General features: G+C 39.9%; 1 protein-coding gene across 4 annotated transcripts in view; it reads left to right on the top strand.

Moving 5' to 3' along the window:
• The window catches only part of PTN (pleiotrophin), a 100,995-nt gene extending 96,644 nt beyond the window's left edge, over positions 1-4,351 (top strand). For 3 of the 4 annotated variants that reach the window (XM_043873484.1, XM_043873486.1, XM_043873485.1), the window contains exon 5: positions 3,599-4,351. In XM_043873484.1, the coding sequence (XP_043729419.1) occupies positions 3,599-3,654 (56 nt within the window). In that variant the 3' untranslated portion in view covers positions 3,655-4,351. The remainder of the gene's footprint in view (positions 1-3,598) is intronic. The other variant, XM_043873487.1, reaches the window with a different exon arrangement.
• The last annotated feature ends 19,923 nt before the right edge of the window (positions 4,352-24,274 follow it).

The following is a 24,274-nucleotide window of genomic DNA, read 5'->3' as shown; positions in this document are numbered from 1 at the left end:
GGCTGCAGTCCGTAGGTTTGCAAAGAGTCGGACAAGAATGAAATGACTCAGCACAGCACAGCAGGGTAAAGCTTGAGAGGATGCTTCTCAGTTTTTGAGACCATAGAGATAAGTAGTGACAAAGCTCACTGCATATACGTAAAGGTCACAGTGTGAGAAATCATGTTGACTATAGACAAATACAAAGTCTTCTTTCCACTAGCTTTTGCTGAAGACTCCTCATTTTATCTATCTGGATTGAACCCAGAGTGGACTTGAGGTGTGTAGTGTGTCAAAGGAGTGCCACGGTGACTTATCGTGCAGATTATATGGGCAGTTGGTTCATTTCTTGGTTTTTAATTGTTGTTAAATACCAATTTAATGGTATTACAATTTAATGGTATTAACAACCAGTATTGTTAATTGATGAATATAAAGTAAATGTCAGGCTCAGGTAACAGAGAGAGGTGCTCTTGCCTTTACCAAGGACAACTGAGGAGAAATTCCAGTTCCCAAAGTGTTGCCTACGTTACTTAGATGAAATAGTTTCCAATATTCAGAATAACTGTAAACTTTATGAAATAAAATTTTGCCAACACCTGATCAGTGTGGGATTCATTTACTTACATATTGAAATAGGGACATGATAGCCAAAACATGCGAACTATTGCTCCAAACATCCTCTCCTGGAGGCTAGAGGATTATAAATTACTGAGGCTTCCCCAGTAAGGGATTTGGAGAAAATGAGACGAGGGAAATCAGAGTTATATTTCAGCTGTCATCCTAGATTATTCCCTGAGGATACCATCTTAATATACAGCTGTTACTTCAAATGCCAACCAAAGACTGGGGATTATTAAATGTTCATATATTATTTGTTCAGAAACTGAACAGAAAACCTTATTTGACCTTAGAGGTATCTTTAAACTTGGAAGTTCTGGTCATCTCACCTATAATAGGTCAAAAAGGAGGCATTTATAATGACAAGTAGAAACAGAGAGAGTAAAAAAGTGTCACTTCAGTATGGAGAGGGGGAAATGTGAGGATATTTGTGAACAAAGTGAATACTCTTGAGCAGCAGCTCAGCAACATTTTCTCAACTCCTGACCTAATTGTGTATGTTGCACCCTTGAGGCTTGAATAAAGGAAGTTTAGGACAATTACTTTGTACAGAAATACTACTATGCCTAATACATAATGCACTTCAGAACTAATCTGAAGAGATGGTAAGGATAAGAATGGAAAAAATTCAAGCTCTGCTCAAGTATAAGCTGAGTTTTGTACATCATCATTTATGGTTGGTGTCATGTCCCCTCTCATCATAAACCTCTGATCCCCTGGATCACATGCCCTGTGATCCCAAGAACAAATCCCTACCGGCCACTGTTTTTGTCCTGGTATTCCTCTGTTGCTCAACACATTCAATGACCTGCTCAGTGCAAATGTCTTAGTGATGACAAAGAATATTAATCGTATAGAGAAATCACCCCCTGTTCTTAGTCTATTATCACACTAATAATAACTGCTAAACTTTATTGCCATGTTATTGTCCCATGCTCTGTTCTCAGTGGATCTGATATAGCTCATTGAATTTGGATACGAACCCAACAAAGTGGTACTATTCAGATGCCCATTCACAAGTGAAGAATCTGATTCACAGATACACAAATTAACTTTCTCAGAGTCTCATAGTAACTTAGTGATAGAATCAGAATTTAGACTCCAGCAGTCTGGCTCCAGCCCCTAACCCTTATACATTTCTGTCACTATGTGGACCGAAAGGGGATGTAGTCAATATCTGAGAAACACTTAGCAATATCCTTTCACTTGCTAGCCTGGTGATGCTGACCATTCTCATCTTTGGAGCCAAAGCTGACAGACCCTATTCTATACTGCTTTCATCTAGGCTTAGGAAAAGGGAAATGACAGATGACTGAATGGAAAAGGATGAAGTCTTTTGGTTTAAATCCTAATAGTTTTACTCACCTGGTTTAGCCCAGGTTGGTACATCTTACTTGCTTCACCAAGGCTAGGAGTCTCTGTAGACTCCTACCAAAGCTCCATGTTTGGTAGATTCAGAGGTGGTCCTTCATATGTGACTAGCTGGCCAAATGTATAAACAGAAGACACATCAGGAGAGGATAACTCAGGAGTAGAAGCACTTTGAAAATGATGACAGGAAAAAAAAAAAAAAAAGCTTATCACCTGTCCCATGGAAAGGGAATGTGGGAAGTGAGGGTCTGGGAGAGCGCTGGTAGCTCTCCATTGAGCAGTGACCTGGCTATTCTCTCAGAGATGCTGGCTGTGTTTCAATTTTCTAAGTGAGACCCCCAGACAGTATGTTGTTTATCAAAGGGGGGCAACCAGTATGAAACCAGGCATCTATAGGTGTTCACACAGGAAGCTATATTACTCCTGCCTATTCTCATAGGCACTCTCTGGCAAAAGCATGTGCACATGCATACACACACACACACACACACACACACACACTTTGTCTACGCATTTAAGCATTTCATTCCTGGCAAAAGCATGTGCACATGCATACACACACACACACACACACACACACACACACACACACGTACTTTGTCTATGCATTTAAGCATTTCATTCCTGGCCATTTATAAGAGAAGTGGCACACACACACACACACACACACACACACACACACACACGTACTTTGTCTACGCATTTAAGCATTTCATTCCTGGCCATTTATAAGAGAAGTGGCACACACACACACACACACGTACTTTGTCTACGCATTTAAGCATTTCATTCCTGGCAAAAGCATGTGCACATGCATACACACACACACACACACACACACACACACACACACGTACTTTGTCTACGCATTTAAGCATTTCATTCCTGGCCATTTATAAGAGAAGTGGCACACACACACACACACACGTACTTTGTCTACGCATTTAAGCATTTCATTCCTGGCCATTTATAAGAGAAGTGACACACACACACACACACACACACACACACGTACTTTGTCTACGCATTTAAGCATTTCATTCCTGGCCATTTATAAGAGAAGTGGCACACACACACACACACACACACACACACACACACACACACACACGTACTTTGTCTACGCATTTAAGCATTTCATTCCTGGCCATTTATAAGAGAAGTGGCACACACACACACACACACACACACACACACACACACACGTACTTTGTCTACGCATTTAAGCATTTCATTCCTGGCCATTTATAAGAGAAGTGGCACACACACACACACACACACACACACACACACACACACACACACGTACTTTGTCTACGCATTTAAGCATTTCATTCCTGGCCATTTATAAGAGAAGTGGCACACACACACACACACACACACACACACACACACACACACACACACGTACTTTGTCTACGCATTTAAGCATTTCATTCCTGGCCATTTATAAGAGAAGTGGCACACACACACACACACACACACACACACACACACACACACACACACGTACTTTGTCTACGCATTTAAGCATTTCATTCCTGGCCATTTATAAGAGAAGTGGCTCCCTCTCTCATAGCTTACTAATGTGATACTTTTTCCTCTCTTTCTTTTATTTTAATCACAGCAGAATCTAAGAAGAAGAAAAAGGAAGGCAAGAAACAGGAGAAGATGCTGGACTAAGAGCCGCCACCTTCCGTGGACCACGAAAAGGACATCAGCAGACAGGATCAGTTAACTATTGCATTTATATCTACCGTAGGCTTTTTATTCAAAAATTATCTATAGCTTAAGTACACAATAGGCAGAAACAAAATGAAAAGAAAAATTTTGTAGTAGCATTTTTTTAAATGTATCAATATACCATAGTACCACTAGGGACTTATACTAGAGGACTGTAATCCTATTTAGAAAGTTGACTTATAGTACATGTTAAGTGATAGAAAACTGAGGTAAGTTTTTTGAAGTTATGTGATATTTTACATTAAATTTTTTTTTTACATTTTTTTCTTTTGGCAGCAATTTAAATGTTATGACTATGTAAACTACTTCTCTTGTTAGGTAATTTTTTTCACCTAGAATTTTTTTCCCAATTGAGAAAAATATCTACTAAACAAAGCAGCAGTAAAATATGATCATCCTATTTGAGGAAAATATCTTTTTTTCTGCCAGTGGATTTTTTAAAAGTTATAGTCAGCAAAATGAGGGGAAGGTGGTCACAGCATGTCCTAGTTCATTGTTGACTTTTCTTAAAAAGAGAAATCATTATAACATGAAATTATTTCACTTTGGCAGAAATATTTGTTTTTTGATGAAATTATTTTTCCATTGGAGGAAAAAAAAAGATGAGGAAAATAAATCAAGGTGATGCTGAAAAAAAGATGCTTTTGTGTGCAATAATTTGATATTGTAAGCCTACTCTCTTTGTCACCTATGTTGCCCCAGCTCATCTGTTAGCAGTAAGAAGTGATCATACACACTAATTAAATCACTCTTGGGCACAAATGTTATAGAGGGTTTACACAGCTGTAGATGTAGGTCTATAACTATATTTTAAACTTTCTATCAGTATATAATAGGTTGGACTGGTGCTACCGAATTAAAGTTCCAAACTGTCTAGGGTTTGATGGAACAGAAAAATACTCTTCTTCCATTAAGTAAGTTTGGACCTTGTTGTTGTTGTTCAGTCACTAAGTCATGTCTGAGTCTTTGTGACCCCATGGACAGTAGCACACCGGGCTCCTCTGTCCACTAGCTCCCAGAGTTTGCTCAGACTCATGTCTGTCAAGTCGGTGATGCTATCTAACCATCTCATCCTCTGCCACCCCCTTCTCCTTTCCCAGCATCTTTCCTAGCATCAGGGTCTTTTCCAGTGAGTGGTCTCTTCACATCAGGTGGCCAAAGTATTGGAGCTTCAGCTTCAGCAACCCTCCTTCCAGTGAATAATAAGGCTGGGTTTGCATATTAATACCAGGCATAATGGTTGCTTGTTATTGGTTACTATAAACCAATAATTCTTACTCTGTTATCTACTATATGAGTACCACAGACTATATATACAAGTAACTCTCTTATCTGCTGGGCTCTAAACACAGTTTTTAAGTAAATACAACTATGCTTCTATTATTCAGAGAAATAACACCTGAGAAGTCAGCTGGGGTTAGCCTCAAAGTATTTCTCTAGAAAAATCCACCTTTACTTTTAAAGGGATAAGACTCAATAAATAACACTTACCTATCAAGATAACTCTAAGTCCACTTTCAGAAATGATGGTTTCAATACCTTTCAATAAACTAATTACAAACCGGTCTAATGATGCCGCCAAGGTGCCTTCAAAGTTGAAATATTTTTGCCATCTGGTCAAAGACTCCACTTGAGCTAGGAATGTTGGCGGGGTCCATATCTTCCCACTAAATCAAAGCCAACTGCCAGTGGGCAGTAGAAAAACGAATGAACCTCTAGGCACATATGTGGAACAATTTATAGACTGGTGCTTAATAAGAGCAGAGTACCTTGTAAAGTGCAAATGCAGAACATGAATAGTGAATGCAGTTCTTTTACAGGTGAACCTTAATAGACGAAAAGTACTCATGGGGATGGATGGAGGAGATGAAAGGGAGGCATTATCCAGACTGGGTTTTGTTGACAGCAAAGACTCTGCAAGGAGAAGGATGGTGGAAAAGCCTGAAGAATGTTTTGTTAGCCTCTCACCTAATATTGCTCCTCCATCATCATTTAGCCAAAATAGCAGCCCATGAATCAGTAATGAGCTGAGGTAAACTAGAATACAATCTCCCACAGGAAAAGCAGTCCTGTAAATAATCGTGGCATTCTCTCTTTTTTTACCCCAGGACATGGCAGGAAGCCAAGGGCTCTCTGCTGTATGAAGGGTGATTCTTAACACATCATACACTAACTCCCTGATTTTCTGTGAAGGCAAGGGTGCGGATGCTAATCTCCACTGCATAGAGTATGAAATCTTAAATTCTCAAGAATTATTCCATCCCAGCCTCAGCTTTAAACACCTTGCTAAATCTCACTGAAGTATTGAAAACATAAATATAAAAGGACAGGCTCTGAAAATCACTGACTTGACAAATAGAAAAAGAAAGACCATTTTCAGTATTTCATGGAGTGCCCCAGTAAGCTCTCTCTTCCAATCATTCTGAGTTTTATGAACTTATTTATCCTAGTGTTCTTTAAGCCTGGAGGAAGGAAAGAGAAATGGAAAGAAATCAGCTATGTTTCCTTAAGGGACCTTAGACTGAAGACAAGTTTTCTTCCAATTATCAAAAACAATCTTCCAGTTACCAAACGTGTCCTTATTCAATATGGTGACCATATCCTTCACACTTGGATTTTGACAGGCTTTCTTATTTATCCTGGTTGTATGAATCCTATCACACTATATTCCTAGAATGACATCATAATGTCTTGTTAACTCTGTAAGAATAGAACTCCAAATAGAATTTAATGCTCTAAATAGTTATCAAGTTCTACTAAATTGTGGAGGTATTGAAAAAAAAGAACTATATAATTCCATTTATGGGTCTTTGACCATAAGAATCCTTATTTAAGAAAAGAAACATCACAGTCCTTTACCCACTGAGAAGACAGATTTCTTTAGGAATAAGAGATACGCATATTTTCCTATAATATGTAACTCTTGGTTCCATATATCTGAAAGTCTGAAATTGTTTCATAACTTCTTTGGTTTAAATGAAAAACAACAGTAAATACGCTTTAGGAAACACCGAATGAGGCAATATAAAATACGATCTTTCACCAATTGAGTTATTTTAAAATAATTTCCAAACATAAAAATTCAAATTTTATCAACCTTCAGTTGTGGGATTCTGTAATGGAGTGAAACAAAGGGCTTTATTCCCATTAACCTTCTCCAGAAAATAATGCAACAGATCAGCATCCTTAGATGTGCCATATCGAAGCATTTGATCTCTCTCTCTCTTTTTTTCTGGCTTGCTTTTAATTTAATTAGTTTTAAGCCTTAAGCTTTTAAAAGTGAAATCAATCAGAAGGCACGAGTGTAGAGAATCATGTTCCAGCACTTCTCATGTAAATTCAAATTTTAGATTCTTTGGAGTAAAACAGGCTCCTCACTGTCTACAAGCTTATTTCTGAGTTACAAAAATTCTCTCCATGTTTTTCCCTATCTTATCGTGTTTTCCTTCTGCATTCTTCTACTCAGTCTGGGCTGCCAGAGGACACTTTTTTCTTGCATCTGGAAATTTAAGCAGCAGACAGCTTATTTAAGCAGACAGTAATGTCTCCAGGTCTGTCAAATAGATGTATTTTCAATCTTCCAGTACTTTCAAAGAAGACATAGAATCTTGGAATACATTTCCATAAAGGGTAAGGAGCATAATTTTATTCAGAGCATTTAGCCAGTAATACCTACCTTATACTTATGTGTATACTTAATTCTCCTAGAAATAAAATATATGGAACATTTTAATCAGAGAAAAACATGTCATGATCTTAGCAATCCATCCCCCTGACCAATGTTTCTCTTCTTCCCAGTCTTTCAATTTTCCAAACAAGGCACCAGAAGTAAAGTAAATGTTCAGTCCCATTAGGGTCACAAGTGAAATCATGTCATTCAAGAATATTTCAACACAAAGGAATGCAAACTGACATGTGTTACATTTTTTTTAATTTAAAAAGAAAAATAAAGATCAATTAGCTCTCAATATCTAATTTCTATAATATAATTTTTAAAGGACAAAACCTTGACCAGCAGAACATTGATATAGTTATTATGTGTATATATATCCACTACAACTATAATATTAAGTTGTTAGTGGGATTGGATAAGGAGGTTATATGCTCTTGCTCAGTCACTCAGTCGTGTCTGACTCTTTGTGACCCCATGGACTATAGCCCATCAGCTCCTCTGTCCATGGGATTTTTCAGGCAAGAATACTACAGTGGGTTGCCATTTCCACCTCCAGGAAATCTTCCTGACCCAGGGATCAAACCCACGTCTCCTGTACTGCAGGCGGATTCTTTACTACTGAGCCCCTGGTGAAGCTTAAGGGGGTTATATATCTAGGTTATTGCAACGTATTTTCTTTTGTTCTTTGGAAATGTGCATGGAAGCCATACAATCTATGTTAGAGAATAACAACATGGAAAATCCTGACATCATGTAGTTAAGCTGGGAATGGAGGGATACCTTACAGAGTATACAGAGTATACACATGTAGTAACTGAATCCATATATGCAACTTGCTCTTAGTGGAGATACAAAATATTACATAAAATACATTAATTGCAATGAGTCATTTTTCTCCTGTCTTTTGGTTGTCAGATCCATCAAATATAGGAGAAAGAAATCTTCAAGTATCTTAGTTTATGAGATTCTTGGGGAATTACATGAATATCTCAGTTGCTATAAATGACCAACAGATTGAGATGCTTATAATAAATGATATAAATTTTATAGACTTCTCAGCCCAAAGTTGCATGCTTTTAAGGTGTTCATAGCTAATAATTCAACTTCTCATCAGTTTCATTAGAGATATGCCAATCTGCTATCTTGCAGCAAGGAGGAAGAGAGAGTTATTAGGGGTCTATTCTGGGATGTGGTCAGGAGGAAAATGGGCAAGTTGTGTGTAACTGTTCCAATAAAGAATTCCTGAAGTCTCTGAATTCCTTCCCTTTATATTAAGCTAAAAAATATCTGGCCATTTAAGGTCATTTTCTATTGGCACCATTTGGTTTATGAGTTAAATTTGTCAACTTAACCAATACTGGAAATTGAATTCAGACTCTGGTGAAGGCATCCTGATCAAGCAGCTTGATCATATCGAAAATGGGATTCCACGCTCCTAGGAAGTGCATTTCTAAAGCCCATTTGAACAAATTTTATTCTATGGTAATTATATTGATTAGTAGAGATTAATTCCTAAAAATCTTGTTGACTATATTTCCCCTTCCAAATTCTGATTATACATTTTATCCCATAGTGTCTGTTTAGTTTAGATTCATTAATTTATGCTTTCCTGCATACCAATTGTTTATTAAGTGCTCAGCACAGTTATTGGTAGCAGGGCTGCAGCAAAGAACAAAATGAGCCCCCCTCCACCCCAAACTCTTGTTTTCATGGAATTTACACTCTTGCTGGCAACACAGACAATGAACACAGTGAAAAATGTTTTGGTTACATACTACTGCATAAAAAACCACCTGGTGGCTTAAAGCAACAATGATTTTATCATCTCCTGCCTCTCCTGGTCGGCTGACTGGACTCATTTGGAGGGTGCTTATGTTCCGTGTGATGTTAGCTTGAAGGGCTGGGACGTCCAGTGTCCAACGCGGCTTCCTCCCGTGCCTGACCTCTTAGTGGAAACCGCTGGAGAACCGGATTCAAGTGGGACACTGGAGGGCTGGGCCTCTCCGTTTCTCCACGTAGTTCACGGGCTCACTATTTCCACAGGGTGTTGTCTGTCTCTACAGAGTCTACCCAGCAGAGTAACCAGCCTTTTCACGGGGTAGCGCAGAGCCCTCCCAAGCACAAAGTTGGAAGTCAACATGCCTTCCAAGGTTTAAGCCTGGAACTGGCTCAGCATCCTTTCTGCCAGATTCTCAAGGTTCAGATGAGTCTCAGAGCGCCCAGATTCTCCAGAAGGGGGACTATCCGAGGGAGTGAATCCCGGAAGGCAGGGTTCATTGGGGGGCTATGTCTGGGAACAAAGGACACAAAAAAGTGAAATATACAGTAGACGGTGGTTAAGTGCAACAGAGAAAAATAAAACCCCGAAGGGCAACATAATATTGGGCTAGTGTTGCAATTTCGAATATAACATCCAGAGGAAATCTCCAGGAGGAGGTGACATTCAAGCCCCCAAAAGTTGGAAGGAGGTGAGGGGACAAGTCAGGCAGGCATGGGAACTTCCCTGGTGGTCCAGTCATTACGAATCCGCCCCGCAGTGTGGAGGACGCAGGTTTGATCCCTGGTCGGGGAACTGGGTTCCCACTCGCTGTGGAGCAACTGGGCTCACGCGCTGCAACAACTGGTCCACGTGCCATCCTCACTGGTAGACAGCTGACAGCAGGGACGGCAGCAAGGGCGGAGGGTGCAAAGCCCTGCAAAGCGAGCTCCCAGCACCCGAGCAAGAGCAGGGAGCCTGTGAGTGAAGTAAGCCAAGGGGAGAGGGGTAAGAGATCAGGAGGGTCAAGGGAGATGAGGTCAGCACCAGGCAGCTTTGGCGCCAGAGGATCCGCTTTATTTCTCCTGTGGGGGACTCTGCTTCCTCCGTCAAGGAGGGGGAGGGCAGACCAGGAATGTTGGCAAGAGCGCCGGTGGCTCAGGTTTCTTCAGGCTTAAATGTTTACTCATATATCTGCTGCACCGCTCATATCCCATTATTTCCCTCGAGATCTATGCAAGATACGTGGCAATATTCTCAATTGCCTTGATGTAACAAGCTGTACGGTCCATCTCTGAGTTTGCTTTTCATCAGTCTCAGCCCTGTGACAACTAGTAAAAAGAGATGCAAGGGGCATGGTGATGGGAAGACCCTGGATTTTAGCCAGGGCCTCCCAGTGAAAATGGTAATATATGAGGTCACAGTTCCCTCAGTTTCATTTATCCAGAAACTGGATAAACAATCACAAAAGCCAACAGTTCCTAGAAGTTTCACCCACAGTGTTCAAGGCAGCCCCATCCATGACCTTATTTCCCAGCTCTCCTTTATGTATCAGGGACTTTAAATTTCCCATATCAGAATTTTAATGTCAGTGCCATTGCTTTTTATGATATTTTAGCTTTGATTATTATTATGATGATGATATTTAGCTTTGATATTCTAGAATTGATTCCACATACACCAGTCATCTCAGGGTGGGGGAAGGTCTGTGCCCTATTCTATACCTAACAGCCTCCCCTATGCTTTTGAGCTCATTTCTGCATCCTTCAGTGTTCTTTGGTTACAAGCAACAGAAACTGCTATTCTTGAACTGAAGTGTGTGTGTGTGCACACGCACAAAGCAATTCCTTGAAAGGATATTGAGTAGCTCAAAGAATTGAGTGGAAGAGCCTAAGGAAGGATAGAGGATCAGAGGAACATTGCGATAAAGACACAGACACCTAAGAATTCCTCACATGCCTCTGTTCCAATCACTTTTGGTCCCTCTCTGCCCCTGCATTCTTGGGATGTGCCTCCTGGGGAGGAAACTAGGGGTGGCCTCACAAAGGCCACATGGTTCTTCTCTTGTCAAAAGTCCATAGTCTTCTGATTGGCAGCCCACCAAAATCACATGGAGATGAAGTCGAGAAAGTCTTCAAAGAAGGACACACTTGTCAGAAATAAAAAGAAAGTATTAAAAAAAGAAGCATTCAAAGAATAAGTATTCTAGTTATTTATTTTAATGTCTTTTAAATTAAAAATAAAGCATACTAGGAAATGAGCATTGACATCAGCTGGAACCATATTGCACAGAAATTTGAACGAAAAGAAAAGGAGCTTGTTAGGTGACAAAGAGTTGTTGGCATTTTTTAGTAGAAGACTGAAGTGAGACACAGTGTTTACACTTGAAGAATTTTAGTCTGTCGCCTGGAAGTGGTTTATAAGATGAATTTGAGTAGTGAAGCACTTAAAATGTGAAGACAATTTAGGAAGTTGTTGGACTTTTCCAACTGAGAAGTAATGAAGGCCATCTGGATCTGTCATCCATTTTTGCCTCTGGCAACCCAGTCGTTTTTCCCCCTCTGGGCTGTTTCTTTTTCTCTTCTTCTATCACTGTAGCCTGATTATTTTTGTTGTGAACCAAGGAGATCTGACTTAATAACACATTCTGCTTCATGCTTTGGGAGCCTAATGCCACATAGAATAGACACCTCAGAGAGGAAAGCCGATTTGGAGAGCTGACCAGTTGTCATAAATGTCCTGCTTCTCTGTCTTCAAAGCCCTCTATTTCCATTCGAATAATTAGGTTCACCTTGACTGACAGACTTAGTCCCAATACGGACTTTGTGAACCATCCTCTCTTTTGTTATTTAAGATGATCTGATTCAATAAGAAGAAGTTCATCATTCCTCTCATGCTCAATTTGCAGCCAAGTGTAAGAAATCTCCATTTTATTACCCTTTTCTACTATGTCCTTAATTAACTTCCTTGTAGTCAGCCCGGTATCCTTATCTTATAAATCTGGGCTCTGTTTTCCTCTCTCAAATCCTTGCCCCAGTCACACCCCCACACCCTCTGTATAGTCCTGCTCTGAATCTCTCCCACATCTAGACCGACTCGTCCAATGCAAATCAAATTTCCAGGCTAGGAAATTATCCCTATTTTGATTGAGCTTAGCGTACTTGCTGCCATGTTCCCTGGGCTATATTTCAGTAAATATTTCATTCTTTTCTGGACTTCCCTCATGCTAGCCTCTGGCCAACCTGTGGCCTATGTCTGTACTTTCCAGAGGCTGAGTGCCGGCTTTTATCTGCTGGACTGGACTTTCCCCCTACCATTGGCAACTCTTTCTCCTCCACCATCATCTTCTTTTCCTTTCTTTTCTTTCAGCAGCTCCTATCCATGTGTGGAGAGCTCCGCTTTTATGTTTAAGCCCACCTGAATCTCCCTGCCTGCTTGAAGTTATCCCCTTCGTCTCCAGATAAATGCTGAAGTGTGCGTGCATGCTCAGTTGCAAAACTGTGTTCCACTCTTTTGTGACCCCGTGGACTGTAGCTGGCCAGGCTTCTCTGTCCATAGGATTTCCCAGGCCAGAATACTGGGGAATGGGTTGCCATTTCCTTCTCCAGGGTATCTTCCCAACCCAGGGATCAAGCCTGCATCTCCTGCTTGGCAAGTGGATTCTTTACCACTGTGCCACCTGAGAAGCCTGTGCTAAGATAGGAAATTCATTTAAAGTGAAGAGAAAGCGACAAAGGAGAGAGTAAAGAAAACAATACAAAAGGGTGATGTAAAAGTTCATTTTTCTTATCCACATATACACTTAATAGGGACTTTCCTAGATATCAATTTCATAAAAATTCTACAGAGAGCTAATAGATGGAGTTGTTTATCTGAAAACTGTTGGAGAACTAATTTGATAGAGAAAAGGGTAAGGAATGCTAAAACCAAAATACTAATTCTAAGGCAGGGATTCTTAATGTTTCTTTTGTTTCACGAGCTCCTTTAGCAGTCTGGAGGAGGCTGTGGATCCCTTCAAAGAATAGTGTAAATGCTTAATATAAGCGATATTGGAATATAAATAATTCCAATTATAATGCAGTTTCTATACTTAGAAAAATTTTTGATGCAGAAGTATTTTTGCTTCACTATTAACTCACTAAATTAGATCTAGAGTTAAGTATAATAACTATTGAAGATAGTGGTAATATATATGATATTTATAGCTATCTGTGACAACTGTAATGCAATGAGACTGTGATTTTCTTCATGACAAAGTCAAAAATCCTGCTTATACTCTTTTGGTTTGTTGCCTACATTTGCAAGGGAAGAGAATGTTAAATTTCCATTCAGTTAGAGATGAGAGGAAATAAACATAATTTGTTTTCCTATTTAAGTCCTGGATTCCCACATTTACTTCAGGCACTGGTTGGTTCAGAACTGTATTCCAATTGAAGTTACGGTCATAAGCAAGACGGTAGCGTTGTACTGTAATCTATAGTGGCCTCTTTCAGTATTTTATCAGATTGGGGACTGCCTTTCCTCCCACACACTTCCTGAAATGTGAAAGTCTTAGTCACTCAGTTGTGTCCAACTCTCTGTGACCCCGTGGACTGTAGCCCCCCAGGCTCCTCTCTCCAGATTCTGCCTGCAATGTGAGAGACCTGGGTTCGATCCCTGGGTTCGATCCCTGGGTCGGGAAGATCCCCTGAAGAAGGGAATGGCAACCCACTCCAGTATTCTTGCCTGGAGAATTACATGAATAGAGGAGCCTGGTGAGCTACAGTCCATGGGATTGCAAAGAGTTGGACAGGACTGAGCCACTAACACTTTCACTTTCTTTACTGTCTGAGACTCCAGGGAAGCCCCAGGCTCCCCTTCCTGCTAACCTCCAAACACACCTTTCTTTTCCTCCTTGTTCCCATTATTTCCTCCTTTTGGGATACTAGCTTTCCTTGTACCAGTGTCACCACATTCTCCTCCATTTCTTACCGAGCTTCTTTTTCATTCATTATTCTTGAACTCACACACTGGTTTATTCTTTAATTCAACGAACAGTTTTTAACTGCGACAGAAAAGGAATGTTACATCTCTGCCCAGATCAGACTTTTATGTGATGAATAAGTTTCTGAAACCTTATTCTATTCTATTCTTAAAAAGGATAGTGATATTTCTTCCGGAAATCTTGATTCCATCTTGCGCTTCTTCCAGCCCAGCATTTCTCATGATGTACTCTGCATATAAGTTAAATAAGCAGGGTGACAATATACAGCCTTGACATACTCCTTTTCCTGTTTGGAACCAGTCTGTTGTTCCATGTCCAGTTCTAACTGTTGCTTCTTGACCTGCATACAGGTTTCTCAAGAGACAGGTCAGATGATCTGGTATTCCCATCTTTTTCAGAATTTCCCACAGTTTATTGTGATCCACCCAGTCAAAGGCTTTGGCATAGTCCATAAAGCAGAAAGAGATGTTTTTCTGGAACTCTCTTGCTTTTTCAATGATCCAGCGGATGTTGGCAATTTGGTCTCTGGTTCCTCTGCCTTTTCTAAAACCAGCTTGAACATCTGGAAGTTCACAGTTCACATATTGCTGAAGACTGGCTTGGAGAATTTTGAGCATTACTTTACTAGCGTGTGAGATGAGTGCAATTGTGCGGTAGTTCGAGCATTCTTTGGCATTGCCTTTCTTTGGGATTGGAGTGAAAACTGACCTTTTCCAGTCCTGTGGCCACTGCTGAGTTTTCCAAATTTGCTGGCATATTGAGTGCAGCACTTTCACAGCATCATCTTTCAGGATTTGAAATAGCTCAACTGGAATTCCTTCACCTCCACTAGCTTTGTTCGTAGTGAGGCTTTCTAAGGTCCACTTGACTTCACATTCCAGGATGTCTGGCTCTAGGTGAGTGATCACACCATCGTGATTATCTGGGTCATGAAGATCTTTTTTGTACAGTTCTTCTGTGTATTCTTGCCACCTCTTCTTAATATCTTCTGCTTCTGTTAGGGCCATACCATTTCTGTCCTTTATCGAGCATATCTTTATAGCTAGCATATCTGAGAAATGCTGGGCTGGAAGAAGCACAAGCTGGAATCAAGTTTGCCGGGAGAAATATCAATAACCTCAGATATGCAGATGACACCACCCTTATGGCAGAAAGTGAGGAGGAACTAAAAAGCCTCTTGATGAAAGTGAAGGAGGAGAGTGAAAAAGTTGGCTTAAAGCTCAACATCCAGAAAACTAAGATCATGACATCTGGTCCCATCACTTCATGGGAAATAGATGGGGAAAAGTGTCAGACTTTATTTTGTTGGGCTCCAAAATCACTGCAGATGGTGATTGCAGCCATGAAATTAAAAGATGCTTACTCCTTGAAAGGAAAGTTATGACCAACCTGGATAGCATATTTAAAAGCAGAGACATTACTTTGCCAACAAAGGCCCATCTAGTCAAGGCTATGGTTTTTCCAGTAGTCATATATGGATGTGAGAGTTGGACGGTGAAGAAAGCTGAGCACCAAAGAATTGATGCTTTTGAACTGTGGTGTTGGAGAAGACTCTTGAGTGTCCCTTGGACTGCAAGGAGATACAACCAGTCCTTTAGGAGATTAGTCCTGGGTATTCATTGGAAGAACTGATGTTGAAGCTGAAACTCCAATACTTTGGCCACCTCATGCGAAGAGTTGACTCATTGGAAAAGACCCTAATGCTGGGAAGGATTGGGGGCAGGGGGAGAAGGGGACGACAGAGGATGAGATGGTTAGATGGCATCACTGACTCGATGGACATGGGTTTAGGTAGACTCTGGGAGTTGGTGATGGACAGGGAGGCCTGGCATGCTGCGATTCATGGGGTCGCAAAGAGTCAGACACGACTGAGGAACTGAACTGAACTGATTCTGAAAAAGTAGATATTAATCTTTACATAAGAGAGAAAATTAATTTCACTTCAAAGTGATTATTACAGTCTGGTATGTCATTATTTTTCTCATTATAAATTAACACTAGGATGGGAAAATTGTTTATAATATGGGTCTTTCATTCTTTATACTATCTCTTGTTTAGTGTTTGTAATAAATGTATGGTTCTCAAAAGGGAATCATGTTATTTCTGAGAGTCATAAAGATGTTTTTTCTGACATCTGCCTAAGCTCAGCTTCTTCAGTGGCTAACTACCATCAACTCTGCTTCATAATTCCTAATTATGTTTCTCTTTTCAGAGTGGTTTTTAATTTACCATACTTCAATTTCTAAAATTATGTAAATTTATTTTTTTTTTTTTTGCTGATTTTCAGTAGTTGGGAATCTACATAGAGGAAGTCTCCCAGAACTTGAAAATACAGTTTAAAAAAAAATGGATTAATCTAAAAAAATCAGTGATTACTAGGTCACATGCAAGGAAAACTTAAAACCAAGGGCTGTTTGATCAGGAAATTGAGTGGTGCAAGACTGATGTCACAGAATTATCAAAAAAGGATGTGTCAATAAGAACTAGGAGTCTGGAGGTGGTGTGGAGAGGTGAGAAAAGATGAGCAGCATAGGTAAAGATTTTTATATTTCAGTTCTACATAGTTCAGTTGGTAAAGAATTCACCTGCAATGCAGGAGACCCCGGTTCGATTCCTGGGTCAGGAAGATCCACTGGAGAAGGGATAGGCTACCTACTCCAGTATACCTGGGCTTCCCTTGTGGCTCAGCTGGTAAAGAATCTGCCTGGAATGCAGGAGACCTGGGTTCGATTCCTGGGCTGGGAGGATCCCCTGGAGAAGGGATAGGCTACCCACCCCAGTGTTCTGGTCTGGAGAATTCCATGGACTGTACAGACCATGGGGTCACAGAGAGTCGGACATGACTGAGCGACTTTCACTTTCTGTAGCGTGGTTAGTGGGAGTCCCCTCTGCCTGTCGTGTCCCGTGTTAGCATGCTGTTAATTCAGCCTTGGAGTGAGCTGGGGTTAGTCCTTGAACCATGAAATGCTATTCAGTGTAATGCAGTCCTGTGGTGGAATTTCCAGTGTGCAGTTTGCCTTTTCCAAGTGATACTTCTGTTTCACATAACTGTTTTTGAAATTTTTACTGTTGATATAAGTCATTAAAATTGCCAGAGTAGAAAGTGCTCTGTATTAAAATATTTAAAATCATTCAACTTCATAGTAACACAAATCATAGTCACAGTAATATGTACTTCTTTACTCCGATATCTATTGGGATGAATAGAATTAAACCCAAGTTAAGAAACCCATCAAAATTAAATTACCAAGAAATTGTGTTCCCAACTAGTGGACTGCAAAACAAACTTTAATAACCCTCTGAAAGAAGTATCTTCTCACATTTTATGAGAGTGGAGAAAAGAGAGACTTCAGGATGATGTATACAGAGAGGAGAATTCTTATATATCAAGAAAAATCTTCAAGATTGGAATGACACTTCTCACAGTATTTACATGAACTGCATAAAGGCTCATAGAAAATGTGTGTGTAGACTGTCATTATGTATGTGTCTGGTCATGTTCTGGCTAGCTAAAAAGCCAATTTGAAAGGAAAAATTTAATAGGGCAGAGATAAATAACATACAGCAACAGGAGATTTATTTTCTTTCTGTCATCCTGTCACATGATGAGCTCATTTTTAATGATACTCCAATGTATACTAAGCACAGCAAGTATTATTAAAGAATAAAATATTCTGGCAATGTGGAAAATATATGAGAGGTGTGGTCTTTCTATCACTATTTTGATTAATTGGATAGAATCCACAAAAATATGTATTTGCTCTCTGGGTTTTCCAGCAAAATCCCTCCCATAGTTTTCCTATCCAGGAACTCTGATTGAACTGTCCTAAGTGTATTTATTTAAGTTATTACTTTTTAAACAAATACTTTAACGTATTGCCAAATGCTGTGCGTGTGCATACACCTCCCCCTTCCCTAACACACCCTGCCTTTGGCTGCCTCAAAGAAGAAAGCAGGACTGATGTAGCTGTTGTTAGTCAGCTTGGGCCACTATGACAAAGACTGGGTGACTTAGACAACAAACATTCACAGTTCTGTAGGCTGGGATGAAAAAGATCAAGGTGCCAGCAGCTTTAGTGTCTGGTGAGGGCCCCTTTTGTGGTTTGCAGATGGCCATCTTCTTGCTATATCCTCATATGACAGGGAAACAGACAGAGAGTCTCTTCTTACTAAGGGCACTGATCCCATCAACATGGGGGTTCCACCCTCATGAACTTATCTGCACCTAATTATCTCCCAAAGGCCTAATTACCCCCTAATTCCATTGGGAGTTAGGGTTCCAACATACATTTTGGGGGACACCAACAGCCAGTCTGTAACAGCTGCTCTGGGTTAATCTCTGCCTAATGGTATGTACATACTTGATCGCTTTTGTATTACATCAAAGCAACACATAGCAGTCCTGATCAGAAATCAGATTCTTTGTACATTCTCAATACTGAGAAAAATCCCCAAAGACATGTCTGATGAGTTTGAGATCAATACTCATGGAGTTTTATTAAAGAAGTTATAGAAATAATGGAATTATTCTACTAAGAGCTTTAGTTAGATATGAGAAGAAACCCCATTGATTTATCAAGACATGAGGAAATCTTGGTAGATTTGGATCTGACCAAGACAAACCTGCAAAATGTTCCTTCACTAGCAGTTTTGAAAACCTCAAAAGCAGCAGGTCATGGAACTCTGCTGCTTCATGATGAATGTGAAGTCAGATGTAGTCTGATTGTCTCTTCCATTTAACCTGATATCTCCCATGTTACTCACTATTCTATTTATGTTGTTCACAATCACATCAGCAGAACCTCCAAAAGGTCTATGGTACTGAGGGATTACTGAGCTCACAGGCTCAGCATGCAATGCCAAATCATAACCTGGAAACACGAGTTGTCCACCAATTAAAGAGCTTTTCCACGAGGGTGAGGTTTTGCTATATCACTGGTATCTCTCTGCAGCAATTGCTTTTCAATTTTAATGGCATATTATCTTGAACTCCATGATATCATTACTAGGAGAAGTACATCTAACCCGAGGTAGCCAGCAAGGTGCCCACACAGTGCTGGCTCAGTTAAACCCTCTGTTCTGTCTGGTCAGTCGGTTCAGTCACTCAGTCATGTCCAACTCTTTGTGACCCCATGGACTGCAGCATGCCAGGCCTCTCTGTCCATCACCAACTCCTGTAGTTTACTCAAACTCATGTCCATTGCGTCAGTGATGCCATCCAACCATCTCATCCTCTGTCGTCCCCTTCTCCTCCTGCCTTCAATTACAGTGATTTCAGTCAGCCCTCTGTTGAACAAATCTAGAGCTTTCTAATTACCTAAACTAAGTAAAAATTTTGTAGGCTCTCTAATTTTTATCTAGAGAAACCATGACCCACTACTTAATACCAACGATTTCTGCCAGTGAGAAAATTCCTATTACAGATTTGGGCTCTGCCTCTCTTTCCAGTATTCATACATTTCTTGTCTTTGGTAATTTAGTGCCATCACGTGGCCCATGACACTCAGGAGTCCCATCATCATCATTAAAATCAGGCAACCCACTCTGATAGCAGTGTCAGGACTCCTCTGACCAATCTATTTTGCACACCCCTTGTGAAGGAAGTATCCTCTGGACTTTGTGGGGGAGGTATTCAGGGAGTGGGTGGGCAAGTCTTCCACCACTCTAGCATTCCAGTCTTCCTAGGCCTTTGGATACCTGTGTTGGAAGGTCTAGCAAGCATCTCATCTTCACTCTATGCAGATCACTTTTGGGTCCAGGTTTCAGTCAACCAAGCAAATGAAATGTTAGAGCTCCTCCAGCCACCTTTGCTAATGTTTTGAGTCCAGAACTGTATCTCAATTCATCAATAGCAATGTTTAGATGCAATCCAACAGTATATTCCTTACAACTCTCATGAGCAGCTTGGAATCCATTCCTATGCATGTTTCCAAGATTTCTATTGATACAAACTGGCAAATCTTCAAGGTCCTCCTCAAAAGTTACACTTTTTACTTTACAGTCTAAAATTGCCATTACTTGAGTCCTTTTATAGCTCTGGAAACAATGAGAAGTGGTGGGTGCAGTTCATAAGGAGGATGAGTAGTTCCCTAAATTTAATAAAAAATTAAGAAATTATTCTGAAATTATATCAGAGAAGCCCATTACATAGTCTTCAGGCAAGAAGAGATGAATCTCCCGGACAGGACATAAAGAGCTGTCTTTATGAGTCAGAGGTACTTGGCAGAATACAGGGAAAGTGTCCCAGCTTTAACAGAATCTACCCAGATGTTCCCATTCCAATTTTCTTTTAACAAGCAAATGATAAAATTATTCGGATCCCTAAGTAGAATCTTGGACTGGGCGTTTTCTTTCCCCAAATTCTCCAATTACCATACAAGCAACCAACCAACCACCTCGTTATGGTTATTTTTTCTAACACCTCTATGGCTGCAATGCTTGACCTACCAAAGTGTGTTTTTTTATAGATGCTTTACTAGAGACATCTACAGGTGATACTTTAAGGAACTATCGTGTTATCACCGACTATCAATGTTTCCCTGAGCAGCACAGTAACAAGTACAAATAACACAGAATTCATTCAGAGAAACCCTCCTTGAGGTTATGTTTCTCTAACTTCCAACACCAATTTCTAAAATCAAGAGTTTATGAGAGAAGCTATTCTTAAAAATGGTATAGAGCAAGAAATTTATCATAAATACTAGGCTCTTCCCCATTGTGGGAACTGTGGGCAGATCTATGCCAACTGTTGCCTTTGAAGCTAGGTTGGGCATGAAGTCTTTATGAAGTCAGAGAGCAGAGAAGACTGTAACCTGTAGAAATAAATCAGGATCCCAAACCACAAACTGGAGCCAGAGTCTGTTTCTGGCTTTGCCTGGATGACGCTGGAGGCCTGCAGGAAAGCTGGCACCTTTTATAATGAAGCTGTATGCGCATGTAGGCCAGGACCTGAGAGACCAAATGAGAAGATGTGATGGGAATTGGAGAGGCTGGGTTAGATGCTGCCCCATGCCAACAATTGAATTAGCAGACAAGTGACTACACACACGCATGCCACATCACCTTAAGTTCTACACCCACCATCAGAGCTGCTTCTTCTGGTCCGCCTTCTAAATCTTGCACTTATTTTTCCTGTGAGCATGTCTAATCCAGAAATTCAAGAACTTTTTATTAAAAAGTTTCAAATAACAAGGGTGTTATAACAAGGATGAATAATAAGGATGTCAGCAATTAAATTTTTTGCAAAAATAATGGTAAGGAAAATCAAATGAACATTCAGAATATACGAGATACTTTTAAATCAATAGGGCTTCCCTGGTGGCTCAGACGATAAAAAAATCTCCTGCAATGCAGGAGACTTGGGTTCGATTCCTAGGTCAGGAAGAACCCCTGGAGAAAGGAATGGTTACCAAGCCAGTATTCTGGCCTGGAGTATTCCAGGGACAGAGAAGCCTGGAGGGCTATAGTCCATGGAGTTGCAGAGTCAAACACGACTGAGCAACTAACACTTTAATGCAATAATCAAGTGCATAGCATTGAAAGTTACAGCAATAAAAGTAAAAACCTAAAAATAAATTATTTAAAGTCATTATCAAACTTTTATAGACCTTACAAATGTTTACTTAGTTAAACTGATTGGTTCCATAAATGAACAGTGTATCAGTCAGTGTTTGCTTATTTGTTTCTAATAAAGTTTATCAGTTCAGTCTACTCGGTCGTGTCAGACTCTTTGAGACCTCATGGACTGCAGTATGCCAGGCTTCCCTGTCCATCACCAACTCCTGAAGCTTACTCAAACTCATGTCCATTGAGTTGGTGATGCCATCCAACCATCTCATCCTCCATCGTCCCCTTCTCCTTTCACCTTCAATCATTCCCAGCCTCAGGGTCTTTTCAAATATGTCAGTTCTTCATATCAGGCGGCCATGGTATTGGAGTTGCAGCTTCAGCATAAGTCCTTCCAATGAATACTCAGGACTGACTTCCTCTAGGATGGACTGGTTGGATCTCCTTGCAGTCCAAGGGACTCTCAAGAGTCTTCTCCAACACCACAGTTCAAAAACATCAATACTTCGGTGCTCAGTTTTCTTTATAATCCAACTCTAACATCCATACATGACTACAAGAAAAACCAAAGCTTTGATTAGACGGACCTTTGTTGACAAAGTAACGTCTCTGCTTTTTAATATGCTGTCTAGGTTGGTCATAACTTTCCTTCCAAGGAGCAAGTGTCTTTTAATTTCATAGCTGCAGTCACCATCTGCAGTGATTTTCGAAACCAAAAAAACAAAGTCTGTCATTACTTCCATTGTTTCCCCATCTATTTGCCATGAAGTGATGGGACCAGATGCCATGATCTTAGTTTTCTGAATGTTGAGTTTTAAGCCAACTTTTTTACTCTCCTCTTTCACTTTCATCAAGAGGCTCTTTAGTTCCTCTTCGCTTTCTGCCATAGGTGTGGTGTTATCTGTATATCTGAGGTTATTGATATTTCTCCCCGCAATTTTGATTCCAGCCTTGCTTCAGTCCAGCATTTCTCAAGATGTACTCTGTATATAAGTTAAATAAGCAGGGTGACAATATACAGCCTAGACGTACTCCTTTCCTGATTTGGAACCAGTCTGTTTTTCCATGTCTAGTTGTAATTGTTGCTTTTTGACCTGCATACAGATTTCTCAGGAAGCAGATCAGGTGGTCTGGTATTCCCATCTCTTTAAGAATTTTCCATAGTTTGTTGTGATCCACACAGTCAAAGGCTTTGGCATAGTCAATAAAGCAGGAGTAGATCTTTTTCTGGAACTCTCACTTTTTCGATGATCCAATGGATGTTGGCAATTTGATCAATAAAGTTTATAAGTTAATAAAAAAACAAGGACATATACACATGAAGGAGAAGGGGGAGCAAAAACTGAAAGTTTTTCTGATTTAGATTTCTCTTTTGTTCTGAAAGTATACTGATTTAGATTTCATAGTTAGACATTAATGTTATTGTTTGTATAATTATGATAAATAAATACATAAATATAAAGCATGAAAAAATATAGTTTAAATTATTGATATAAGAAAGTAGAATATAACAATAAAATAAGCCAAAAGAAACCAAAAGGAAGAAAAAATTACAGATAAAAAATGAGTAGAGAACAGAAAAACTTTAAATCAAATTAATAAATCAAAATCCTGGGAGGTGGAAACGAAGAAACACAGACAAATCAAACAAATCATACAATCAAATACAAATCATAGCTAGTAATCAAACATAAAAATGAAGAAAGCACAAATCTACAAAATAAAAAAATAACAAAGGGGAGAAAATCCACTTCCATCATGGCTGAATAAGCTTGCATGGGACCAGCCCTCCATCAGGCAACAACTATAAGGACTGTCAAGGCATAAAATATAATTATTTGAAGGTACTTGAGAAAGAATGTGAGCACAGAGATTTGGGAGGGAAGCCAGCACTTGAAAGAAGCAAAAGACAGAGGGCAAGTTTCCTTTTATTATGGTTTTCAGCCTTAAGGCAGGTCACCATCTTAACCACACAGAATGGCAAAATCTCTGCTAGGAAATCTACATCCATTTTCATCTAGCAAGTTCAGAGAAAATGGGACAGCTGATGGATAATGAGAAAGGAGTTTTAGAGAGGTGAGAACGAGAGAGAGGGAATCCCAGGCTTTGTGGAAATCCCTGCTCAAATCTCTGGCTGACACTTGGGTCATATGGACACATCAGGTAGATACAAAGCAAGCCATTAAAAAAAGAAAAAAAAAATCACAGAACTAAATTGCAATGTCAGATGTCATCTTAGGGTTGGTAGTTTAACTTCAAGAGAGTTAATTGGCTGCTACAATGAAAACCAAAATGAGTAAAAAAAAAAACACCTCACTGGGAGACTGTAACAGAATCCAGCCGAAATGTTGCTGTGAAACTAGTGAAGAGTCAAAAGTGCACCCGCTACTGAGCTCAATTCCGCAGGCTTTTTCAAATGAATGCATTTTACTTTTTTAAGAGACTTTCATTTCCTCCTGAGAAAGTATATGAAGCTCAAGGAAAGCTCCAATGGCTGCAAAATGTAGGAAAGTTGTATGTAAGTAGTGGAGGGAAGAGCTGTTGGATCTCCTATCTAAAGTACGTCCAAAGTATGCAATTT

The sequence above is a fragment of the Cervus elaphus genome, chromosome 18 (assembly GCF_910594005.1).
Source record: "Cervus elaphus chromosome 18, mCerEla1.1, whole genome shotgun sequence".
Lineage (NCBI taxonomy): Eukaryota > Metazoa > Chordata > Mammalia > Artiodactyla > Cervidae > Cervus > Cervus elaphus.
This window is presented reverse-complemented; position numbering and strand designations above follow the sequence as displayed.